This window comes from Microcaecilia unicolor, chromosome 1 (genome assembly GCF_901765095.1).
Source record: "Microcaecilia unicolor chromosome 1, aMicUni1.1, whole genome shotgun sequence".
Lineage (NCBI taxonomy): Eukaryota > Metazoa > Chordata > Amphibia > Gymnophiona > Siphonopidae > Microcaecilia > Microcaecilia unicolor.
Genome location: NC_044031.1, coordinates 692985701 through 692998374, shown reverse-complemented (window position 1 = coordinate 692998374; position 12674 = coordinate 692985701). Strand labels below are relative to the sequence as shown.

Sequence of the window (12674 nt, the reverse complement as noted above, 5' to 3'; positions counted from 1 at the left end):
CTTTATTCCCACCCCCCGCAGATCTGATTTTGAATATATTCATAATGAATACAGTAAATGTAGCTTACATAAACATGGTCTATAAGCCCATTCAATAACATATTTCAGTTGCCCTGAGAACAAGACTGTTTGGTGGCCACAAGGGCTGGATATGAGAACCACTGCCATAACAGAATCAAAGGGGCAAGTAGGCTAAGTGTAAATGTCATGAGAAACTAATTAGACAAAGGCTTCTTCATACCCTCCACAAACAGTTGAGGGCAATAACTGAACTCCATAGTTAGAGTTCTTTTTACACTCTAGCTATGGCTTTTAAACGTACCAGAATATTCAGTACTGGCTAATATCTGTATACCAGTACCAGCCTAATTGTAGGACCCTTTGCGGACCATTTTGGGCCCCTCCCCAGTGGTCTGGTATGTCCCCCCTGTCTCCAACCCCACTAAAACCTTAAAACAGCATTTCTCCATAGAGGGCTCAGGGCGATTCATATCGGCCATCTGTCGCTGATCCCGGAGCCTAGTCTCTCCTGTATCCCGTCCCTGTGGAAGCAGGAAGATACATCAGGAGGAGGCAGGACACAGGCTGGGACATAGCAGAAAGCAGGCTCCAGGGTCGGCAGCAGACACCTATACAAGTTACTGCTGCTGCAAGCTGGAAAGGAGATTGAAGACCGGGGGGGGGGGGGGGGGGGGGGGGGGGGGGGGGAATGCCAGGGCAGGACCCCTAGGAGCACAAGGTCCTGCGTGGCTGCCTCTGTCACCCCTGCTTGAGGCCAGGCCTCCTGTAGTATTTTCCTGTAGTAACTATGATTGATTAAGTTTACCTTGCAGTTTTCCTGTAAGATTTGCACTGTTATGGTTCTTTTTATTATTTTTAGTTTTTCTCCCATGTTGCCACTAGAGGGAGCTTTACAATAGTTTTTAAAGCACATGAACTGGTGTTTTAAGTTTTGTAAGCGCCATTTTGAATTTCAAACAGCAGTAAGTTGCAAAGCTGTATGTAGTGCACGCTGAGTAAGTAAGTTTGATATTAGGGTTTACTTCTTGAAGTAAAATACCTTGAGTATTTTTCAGTATACTCAGAGATTTTGTTTCTCCTATTATATCCTGAGTGCAGCCTTTTCATGTCCCATGATATCTGGATATCAGCACTGAATACTGCCAGTCTTTGAATAAATCCTGGCTCTGGCCAGACTATCTCTAGAGTGCCTTGCACTGTCTGTAGTAATTTTCAGCAGCAGTATGACTTGCCCTGGTCAGCGCTACTTATCCATGGTAAGTAAGTAGCTTTTAATATTGGGCCTAGTGGGTCTAGCAAACCTTGTATGGCAATTCTAGTTCTGGAAAAGCAATATCAAAACTACTACAATTTAAAGGAGAGAAAAGCTGGCGAGAGGAACAAGATAATAGCTTTCTTCTCTGCAGGTCAATTTTCAAAAGTACTTAGGCAGTCAGTACCTGAGGCTAACTACATTACTATTTTTTAAATTTTTATAAATTCTGTGCTGACTAGTGGATAAGTTTTAGAAGCATAAATTGATGTAGTAAAAAGAAAGGACTGAGTATCATGGGGGTGGGACCAAACCTGTGGCAATGTTAAGCTGCTATCCAGATTAATTTACTCATTTACAAGAATCACATAAATAGCATTTCTTGGCTTTAGGAAGGTTATTTTATAACATTTTGCCTAGGTCAGGTTTTAAGCACTTATGGGGTTATTTTCAAAGCACTTAGACTTACAAAGTTCCATATGTTACTATCAGGCTCATTTTCAAAAAATATAAAACAAATAAAAATTGACATAAGTCTGCATTTGGACGGTTTTCCTCACAAAAACGTCCAAATCAGTATTTTTGAAACCTATTTTTAGACATTTTTCTATGAAGTCTGTCAGAAGTACATCCAAATCTCAAGGGGCATTTCAGGGGCATGTTCAGGGCGGGACTTGGGCGTTCCCAAGACTTACACGTTTTTCAGCCATAATTGAACAAAACAAAAACGTCCAGGACTAAAACTTAGACGTTTTGAGCTAGGCCTGTTTTTATTATGAATAAGGCACAAAAAGGTGCTCTAAATGACCAGATGACCACAGGAGGGAATCAGGAATGACCTCCCTTTATTCCTCCAGTGGTCACTAACCCCATCCCACCCCCCAAAAAAATGTGATGAAAAACATTACTTGCCAGCCTCTGTTCCACCCTCAGATGTTATCGCAGGTCCATCAGAATAGCATGCAGGATCCTGGAGTAGTCTAGTAGTGGGTGCAGTGCACTGCATACAGGTGGACCCAGCCTCCTACCTCTCCCTGTTACAATTGTGGAGAAAACTGCAAGCCCTCCAAAACTCATCAGAAACCCACTGTACCCATATATAGGTGCCCACTTCACCCGTAAGGGCTATGGTAGTGGTGTACAGTTGTAGGTAGTGGGTGGGCTCAGCAAACAAAGTAAGGGAGCAATGGTCAGATGTGTACCTGGGAGCATTTTATGAAGTCCACTGCACTGCCCCCTAGCATGCCCTATTGCTGTGCTGGGATGTCAGGGGGACCAGTCTACTAAAAATGCTGGCTCCTCCTACATCCCAATGGCTTGATTTTGTATTTTGCACTTGGATGTTTTTTTTTCCAAAATGGACCAAAAAGAAAATACCATCCAAATCCAGGGCTGTTGATAGGGGGGGCAGGGAGGACAAAGTTCCCTGGGCCTCCAAGGGGGGCCCGGCGCAACAGTCCCACCCGCCCTCCGTCGTCGACCGTCTACCACTGGGCCGGGCCCCCTGCATTGAAATCACAGTGCCTCTCACCTTCGTGTGAAAGTGCTGCAGGCAGCAGATCACCTCCCTTCGGGCCTCAATCTCTCCCTGTGTCCCGCCCTCGTCTGACATAACTTCCGCGAGGGCGGGACAGAAGCAGGGAAGGAGGCCCGAAGGGAAGCGATCTGCTACCCTGCTGCCTGCAGCGCTTTCATACGGAGATGAGAGGTGCTGTGATTTCAATGCGGGGGCCCGGCCCGGTGACGGACGGAGGGGGGGGGGGGGGGGGAGCGGTGACCTCAGGGGGGGGGGGCTGTGGAAGGGGCAGGGCCCAGTCTCTTGGCGGACCTGTCCAAATCACAAAACGTCCAAAACACAAAATGTCCAAAGTATTTTCGAAAAAAAAAGACAGACGTTTTTCTTTTTCGAAAATGACCTTCTTTCCTGTTCAGAAGTTGGACGTTTTGTGTAAAACATCCAAATTCAGATTTGGTCATCATATCGAGAATGCCCCTCCATGTAACTCTGTAAGTCTAAATGCTTTAAAAATACGCCTCCTCGTGTCTATGACCAGCACAAAAGCAGTTAAAATCATAGCTAAAATGTGGGGCTGGTGTAAATGTATGTGAACATTATTTCGTTGTTGTGTGAATTTAGTTGCTTGATATTACTGTGAGGTAATTGGAAAAACAAAAAAGGCGGCAGAAGGCAGAAAACTTGAATCCTGAGTATACCCACCACAATTTGGACCTATTCCCATGGTCAGCCATCTTGTCAAAGTGAAATCTCTGTGCGAGGTTTTCCTAAGAAACGAGCTTGCCATCCCTTGGGTATTAATGTTAACAGCCAAATGGCTATCATTTTCCCGTTTCCATTCTATTATCCTAACACATTTTATAACAAAAGTGGTTAAAAGATATCCTTACCTAATGATTTGAAAATGTCTTGGCTAGCATATTTTCCATCAAAGTACACTGTGCTGTTCTGGGAGTCAAAGGCACGGCACATTCTGATAAACACAACTTCTAAAGAACCTGAATGTAAGCAATATATTGTTTAATTTATGGCTTACCAGGGAGTTTATTTCTAATACACTAAAAACAAGGGTGTTAACAAAATAAGCTTTAACATTTAATAGCTACAGTATATAACAGAGTAGTTAGGGGCTTCTTCAATTATAATAATATGTTCTACTGGGAATGGTTAAATTTACTGCTATAATTAAAAGCTGGTATACTGAAGTGCATAGAAAGTTTAGCTGAAGCAACATTTAATACATTAACTTTTCATGGTTTGTTCCTCGCATCATACAGCATATTTGGTAGTTTTTTTCCCACAAAGATACTATGAAATAAAGCACCTTAATCACTTTTAAAGACAAATTAGAAATATACTTTAAAACTGTCTTAAGTGCTATGTAGTACAGTTTTTTGTAAACCAGATTCCCTTTACTATTAGTGCCAACATTTCAACATTATTGGGGGTGCCAAGCATAATACAGAATTACCCCTTCCTGGATACAACGAGTTTCCTCATTGTTGGGAGTGTTCAGCAGCCATAGAGCTGGCTTCTAAGCCCTTTACTATAAGCAACTATGTGACTATTTCTGGGGCCTAATATTTATGTATTTAGATTTAGTTCATACTATTTTCAGTAGTAGCTCAAGGTGAGTAACATTCAGGTATAGTAGATATTTTCCCATCCCTGGAGGACTTCCAATCTAAGTTTGTACTGGAGGCAATAGAAGGTTAAGTGATTTGCCCAAGATCACAAAGAGCAGCAGCGGGATTTGAACCGGGAACCCCTGGTTGTCAGCCCAGTGTTCTAACAACTAGGCCTCCACTACTAGGATCTGGGGTTGCCAACAGGCCCAAGATTCACCTGACAGGGTTGACCTAGCTTTGGACTGCCCCACTGCATGCATGGACTTGTAGTCTTATTTCCTTAGGGAATCCAGTTTGAAAATTGGAACAAGTCCCTGCTTGCGATGGGATAACACTTGGACTGGATCAACCCTACCAGGCAAATTTGGAGCCAGTTGGCAACCCTCTGTGGATTAGGCTTGCTTAGATGAGGGGCATCAGGTGTTGCTAGCTAAGGGCAAACAAGGCTCATGCCCCAAATCACTGGCCAGTGCTCCAAATCTCACCTGAAAAGAGCAGTTTTGTTTATTCCTCCAGTCCCTCTCCTCCAGGGGTGGGAGAAGCTGGAGAGAGGAACAAGATATTTGCTTTTTTCTTTGCAGGGTCTGCTCCAGCATCATTCCTCCCCTCCTGTACAAACAGTAGGGAAAGGGCCAAGTTGGAAGCACACCGTGCAGCAGCATCTGGGGAGAAACAGGAAATGGGGAAGGGAGCAGAGCAATCGTTTTCTATTTATTTTGTCCACTCCAGTCTCATTCCCTCCTTTGCATTGACCCTTCATTTCAACAGGGAACATATGGGATACAATAAGAGGGGAAGAGCTGGAACTCAACTGAGGACTGAGTGGCAATGAAGAACAAGCCTGAGAGCAACAGGCTATCTGAAGATTAAAAAATATGCTGAAAGGTGAATAAGAAAACGATGGTATGAGGTGATAAATCCTGGGGAAGGGAAGAAGGAGATGTAAAAGAGCTAGTGGAAATTGGAGAGTGTGCAAGAGAGTCAAAGGGAGAAGGTCTTTGTGAAAGAAGCCAGTGATGGACAGGGAATGAAGAGAACCACAGACAATGTTGGGGCAGAGATTGTGCTGGAAGGTGTATGTATGGGAAAGCCAGAAAGGCTGAAAAGGGAGGGAGGGTAAAGTAGAAGATGGTGACAGGGGGGGGGGGGGGGGGGGGGCGACAAGAGTAAAGACAGAAAGAGGAGTGTGGATGAGAGGGTTGGATGTATAACAAAAGGAGATTGTAAGCTCTGTCCAGCAGGGACTATCTCTTACATGTTCCAAGTGTACAGCGACGCAGCGAGAGAGAGGGGTAGCAGCTGAGAAAGAAATGAGCCAGACAGCAGGGGTTTAATGGAGGAAGATAGAGAACCAACCTGATGAGTGAAGACTGAGGGCTGAGGGGTGTAAGAGAAGAAAGTTGGGGGATGAAGTCTTGAAACAGAGAACAGGAGGGTAAAATATGGAGAGGATACAGAAATCCAGGAGTGACTGGATAGTGAGAGAGAAGTGACACTGATGAAAGGGAGAAATTTAGCAAGAAAGAGAGATATGAAAGCAAATGAGATGAAATGAAGAGACAGACATCAAGGGACAAGAGGATATACTAAAGATACAATGATCAAAGCCAAGAAAAAGGAGCAAATGGAAAGGATAGCCTGGAAAAGGAGTTAGGATAACAGAGATTAGGAAGTCAGAGCAAAAGCCCTGCACCGCCACAGAAAATAAAAAAATGAAACACACCCAAATAAAGGTTGAAAAAAGCCTTTTCAATTTCAGTTTAGTGATCAGAATATATGGTTTCAAAAGTTCATGTATGGTATAACTTGTAGACTGATTCAGTAAAAGGTTCAGAGTCTGCCAATGACTCCATGATGAATTGTAGTGGTAATAAAGTTTGTTTGTAAAGCAGGCTTTCCAATCTCTGGGTTACAACCCCATGAGTGGGCTGGAAAAAAAAACATCATTGGCTTGTACTTCCTGACAAGCCCACACTATTAAGCAAGTCTTAGTGGGCTCCACAGAAGGTAGGGGATTAAATCAGCTGTGACGCTGTAGGAGGGCCAGGAGAAGTAGACTGAAGAAAAGTAGGCCACCTGAGATTGTGTGCTTTCTGTGGCCACGATAATGGGGTCACATCTACAGAAAGTTTGATAAGCACTGGCATGATGTGCCATTTACATGTACGAAAAGGTCTTTTATAATAGTGTGTGGCCATATATGCACATAAAGTACAAGCGCCTGAAGATAGCTGACACTTTTAAGCAACTTATGTGCAGGCATTCCCAGGGGTGTAGTTTGGGTGTAAGAGGCAGAGTTGCAAAGTATATGAATGTTTTATAGATACACAGGTCCTCATATAGAATACATGTACAGCAGATGTAAAAGTGTGATTGCCATTTGCACAGGGTTGGTTTTGGGCACCTGTGTTGCCTTTAAAAAATAAGCATTTTTTGGACTTTTCATCTTAAGTGCCCTATTAAAAACATTACCATTATTAAGTACTATTAAATTTTTGTTATATAGAGACAGATGCTGGAGGGTTAAATAATTTTGCCACTGCTTATTCCTGGGCATAAGCAGCATAAAATGTGGCTACTCTTTGGAATCCTGTCAGGCACTTGTGACCTGGATTGGCCACTGTTGGAAACAGAATACCGAGCTCGACGATGGACCTTTGCTCTGACTCAGTATGGTATTTCTTATGAAAATAAGGAGCACCTCAACAAATAGAACAGAACTCTTTGATAAGGAACTGGAGCACTATAACTGTGCTTTTCTGACAGAAGAGCATCATACTGGTGACACATGAAGCAATCCTATAGCCAGGATATGACCTTCAGAGGATGCAATACCCTCTCACACTGAGGAAGTGTATGGGAAGGGTTAGGACGGCTGTTTTAGTCAAAGATTTTATTACTAAACATGTAGATAGCTGGGTGACTGGTGGGCCTGAGGATCACTTGGTCACACTTGCCTGCCTGCTTTACCTTTACTTTTAAAGAGATCTTCATCTGATTGCCATATTCTTTTCTTTCCCCATAAAGGTCTTTTTCTGTAGTCTTTCTAAGTCACACATTATTTTATGTCCCACACAACTGTTTGGGTCTATTTTCAAGTGCTATTTTGCATTTGCTCAATTCACATTGTCCTACTTGGTGTTTGAATATTTACTTTTTTTATATTATAAAGATATTAATACAGTCTATTTTTACATGTATTTATGTTTCATTTTAGATTTGTATACTGTAGACTCCTGAGGCAAGTGTTATCGCTGAAACACGGCCGTACTGATATGATAACCTTGTTCCTGTTTTTTAACTTTGCATTTGATTTTTGCAATAAAGCTTTAAAATCTGAAAATAAAAATTATGATCACTCTTTCTCCCCATGCTCACCATTCCAAAAAAGATTCCGTAAAATTACAGAACACTAGTGTTACTGAGTTCCTGCTGGCTTTATGGGGTGACTTTTAAAATTGGCAACAACCACACCAGAGGAGCAAGTACACTGGAGGAGCCAAAAGATATGCCACATTAGTGGATTCTTACAGAATCCTAAGAGTTGCAATACTGGGTCAGGCCAAAGGTCCATCAAGCCCAGTATTCTGTTTGTAACAGTAGCAAATTCAGGTCAAAAGTACCTGGCAGGATTCCAAAAAGTAGCAAGATTCCATGTTACATAGTAACTTAACATAGTAAATGACGGCAGATAAAGACCTGTATGGTCCATCCAGTCTGCCCAACAAGATAAACTCATTTACATGGTACATGATACTTTATATGTCTACCCAAGTTTGATTTGTCCTTGCCTTTCTCAGGGCACAGAGTGTAGAAGTCTGCCCAGCACTGTTATTGTACTAAGTTCTGAAGCTAGTGTCAAAGCGCCTTAAAATTTACACTCCAGCCCATCCCTATCTATTCAGTCATGATCAGGGCACAGACCGTAGAAGTCTGCCCAGCTCTCATTTTGTTTCCTAATTACTGGTGTCGCCACCCAATCTCTGTTTGAATTCCATTACCGTTTTCATCTCCACCACCTCCCGCAGGAGGGCATTCCACATATCCACCACCCTCTCCGTGAAAAAAATACTTCCTAACATAAGTCCTTAGTCTGCCCCCCTTCACCCTCAATTCATGTCCTCTAGTTCTGCCTTCCCATCTCCGAAAAAGGTTCATTTGCGGATTAATACCTTTCAAATATTTGAACGTCTGTATCATGTCACCCCTGTTTCTCCTTTCCTCTAAGGTATACATGTTCAGGTCAGCAAGTCTCTCCTCATACGGTTTGCAACGCAAATCCCATACCATTTTTGTAGCTTTTCTTTGCACCGCTTCCAGTCTTTTTACATCTTTAGCAAGATACGGCCTCCAAAACTGAACACAATACTCCAAGTGGGGCCTCACCAATGACTTGTAGAGGGGCATCAACACCTCCTTTCTTCTGCTGGTTATGCCCCTCTCTAGGTAGCCTAGCATCCTTCTGGCCACGGCTGTCACCTTGTCGCACTGTTTCTTCACCTTTAGATCCTCCGACACCAACACCCCAAGGTCTCTCTCCTGAGTCGAGCTTACTAATCTCACTCCTCCTATTCCGTATCTCTCTTTTGGGTTTCTGCACCCCAAGTGCATCACTCTACACTTCTTGGCATTACATTTTAACTCAATATATCAATTAGGGATCACGTATAGATGAACTGGTGCTAGTTGTTTCACTCAGTATATCAGTTGCACCAGAATTTCTGCTATAACTTATTTAGTATATACTTTTATTTTTTATATATATTTTTATCTGCAGTGCTCAGTATATTGCTGTTGTGCCTAATAACCATATGTTATGGAGTAAGCAAACAGCCACCAAACATCACAGCACAGACCCTTCCTTCCTACCTATTTTCTTGGTATTTGCATCTATGTTGCTGTCAGTTGTGATGTCACTAACGAATAACTGAAATCACTTATCTTATTAGCTGGTATGGATAGTGCTCAGTCTGTTGCTGCTTCTCCATATCACCCGTGTTACAATGAACTGTGATTAAAACCCGTACTCCAATCACAGTTCACTGCAACACAGGTGATATGGAGAAGCAGCAACAGACTGAGCACTATCCATACCAGCTAAGATAAGTGATTTCAGTTATTCATTAGTGACATCACAACTGACAGCAGCATAGATGCGAGTACCAAGATTTCAGATTTGGTCATATTTATTTTGAAACCAGAAAGGGCCCCGTATCGCCGAAGGTCCTTCTTCAGCCCTGGCAGAAAAGTAGCTAGATTCATAAGGGTAACCAACACACCATCAACAAAAAGTAGTAATTTGTAGTGTTCCCCGCCCCACCCAAGGCCAGTTATACTAGGTCACTGTCTAATAGCCTGACCAAGGCTTCAATCATAAGAGTGAACAACAATGGCAAGAGTGCAAATCTTGGTCTTGTTCCCCTCTGCAAATGGAAAGATTTCGTATTAAGTCCCATTCATTTTTATGTAGGTCTCAGTATGGGCATAAATATGATATAAACAAGTCACAAAGTGACCTGAAAATCCCAGTGTATCCAAGAGAGTAAACATAAAAGACCAGTGCACCCGATCGAATGCCTTCTCGGCATCTAGGGGATAACAACAGCAGGGGAACCTGAGCCTGACTAATAATGAATAATATGAACAGCTGGATCATAATTATTTAACTTCATTATCAAACTCTTGGAATTGGGAGGGAGGGAGGGAGAAATGGGCCTCAGCCTCATGGCCCAGAGTCTTTGATATACCAAAAACAACCTTTGCTGGGGCTGTAGATGATGGTAGTACGGGACAGTAAGAGACAATGTCTCATTAACCCTGCAATCTCCTCCCCCCACACACACTTCTGATTCTTGTAGAAGTGTTCTTGAACTTCCACTATCTCCAGCCACGATGATGATCTTAGCCAGAAGGGGGAGAAGTCAGCAAGGAAGTCAACTAGAAAGGAACAGTGAAGGAGAAAGTGAGATGGACTAATGAAAGACAGGAAGATATGAACTGGGGAAATGGAAAAAAAAATCAAGGAAAGAGCAATGACAGTGAGAGGCTGGGGAGGACAGCCATCAGAAGAGAGATGGGAGGAGTAGCAAAGGGCTATTAAGTACATAAGTATTGCCATACTGGGACAGACCAAAGGTCCATCAAGCCCAGCATCCTGTTTCCAACAGTGGCCAATCCAGGTCACAAATACCTGGAAAGATCCCCAAAAAGTATAAAACATTTTATACTGCTTATCCCAGAAAGAGTGGATTTTCCCCAAGCTCAATTTAATAATGGTCTATGGACTTTTTCTTTAGGAAGCCGTCCAAACCTTTTTAAAACTCTGCTAAGCTAACTACATTTACCACATTCTCTGGCAACAAGTTCCAGAGTTTAATTACATGTTGAGTGAAGAAACATTTTCTCCCATTCGTTTTAAATTTACTACTTTGTAGCTTCATCGCATGCCCCCTAGTCCTAGTATTTTTGGAAAGTGTAAACAGACGCTTCACATCTACCCGTTCAACTCCACTCATTATTTTATAGACCTCTATCATATCTCCCCTCAGCCGCCTTTTCTCCAAGCTGAAGAGCCCTAGCCGCTTTAGCCTTTCCTCATAGGGAAGTAGTCCCATCCCCTTTATCATTTTTGTCGCTCTTCTCCCCACCTTTTCTAATTTCACTATATCTTTTTTGAGATGCGACGACCAGAATTGAACACAGTATTCGAGATGAGGTCGCACCATGGAGCGATACAAAGGCATTATAACGTCCTCATTTTTGTTTTCCATTCCTTTCCTAATAACACCTAACATTCTATTTGCTCTCTTAGCCGCAGCAGCACACTGAGCAGAAGGTTTCAACGTATCATCAACAACGACACCAAGATCCCTTTCTTGGTCTGTGACTCCTAACGTGGACCCTTGCATGACGTAGCTATAATTCAGGTTCCTCTTTCCCACATGCATCACTTTCCACTTGCTCACATTAAACGTCATCTGCCATTTAGACGCCCAGTCTCGTAAGGTCCTGTTGTAATTTTTCACAATCCTCCCGCGATTTAACGACTTTGAATAACTTTGTGTCATCAGCAAATTTAATTACCTCACTAGTTAATCCCATCTCTAGGTAATTTATAAATATGTTAAAAAGCAGCTTGCCAGCACAGACCTCTGGGGAACCCCACTAACTACCCTTCTCCATTGAGAATACTGACCATTTAACCCAACTCTCTGTTTTCTATCTTTTAACCAGTTTTTAATCCACAATAGAACACTACCTCCTATCCCATGACTCTCCAATTTCCTTTGGAGTCTTTCATGAGGTACTTTGTCAAACGCCTTCTGAAAATGCAGATACACAGTATCAACTGACTCACTTTTATCCACATGTTTGTTCACCCCTTCAAAGAAATGTAATAGATTGGTGAGGCAAGATTTTCCTTCACTAAATCCGTTGGCTTTGTCTCATTAATCCATGCTTTTGAATATGCTCTGTAATTTTTGTTCTCACCGGTCTATAATTTCCCGGATCTCCTCTGGAACCTTTTTAAAAAAATTGGCGTTACATTGGCCACTCTCCAATCTTCCGGTACCATGCTCGATTTTAAGGATAAACGACATATTACTAATAGCTCCGCAAGTTCATTTTTCAGTTCTATCAGGATGAATACCATCTGGTCCAGGAGATTTGCTACTCTTCAATTTGTAGAATTGCCCCATTACATCCTCCAGGTTTATAGAGAATTCATTCAGTTTCTCAGACAGCAATAAAGACAGCAAAGAACATTTAGCATTTTAAATGCTTAAGATGCCAAAAAGTATGTGAGAAAGAGAGAAGGAAAAAGAGAAAAGAAATTAAAAAGACAAAACAGACAACACACACTAATACACATAAAATGAAGTAATGAAGAAAACCCCAGCAGCATTAAAGGAGAAATGTACCACATGCATACTAAGAAAAGATAAAGTGCTCTCTTATTTTTTGAAAGTAAAGGATTCAGTAGTTAAAAAAAAAAGAACATAAAAGTCACATATAGCAAGCACTGTTTTCACACAGTAGGGTAGGTAATCTCACTTTCATCCATGATCCATTCAAACTGTAGAATGTAAATGAATGTGTTCTGGCATTAACTCTAGCATTAACTTGTGTTCAGATTTGGTCTTGGTGAGGATGATGCCATCCTCCATTGACATACATTTAATTCAGCAATAGTTCCTCTTTGAAATAAATAATCAAGGAGTGCAACTACTTTCCTGGCCCCAACATATTGCATTCG

General features: G+C 42.2%; 1 protein-coding gene across 1 annotated transcript in view; it reads right to left on the bottom strand.

Annotated features, from left to right (window-relative positions):
• The window catches only part of RORA (RAR related orphan receptor A), a 198044-nt gene that overhangs the window by 15002 nt on the left and 170368 nt on the right, over positions 1–12674 (bottom strand). Inside the window, exon 7 of the mRNA XM_030188437.1 lies at positions 3680–3787. Coding sequence (XP_030044297.1) covers positions 3680–3787 — 108 coding nt within the window. The remainder of the gene's footprint in view (positions 1–3679; positions 3788–12674) is intronic.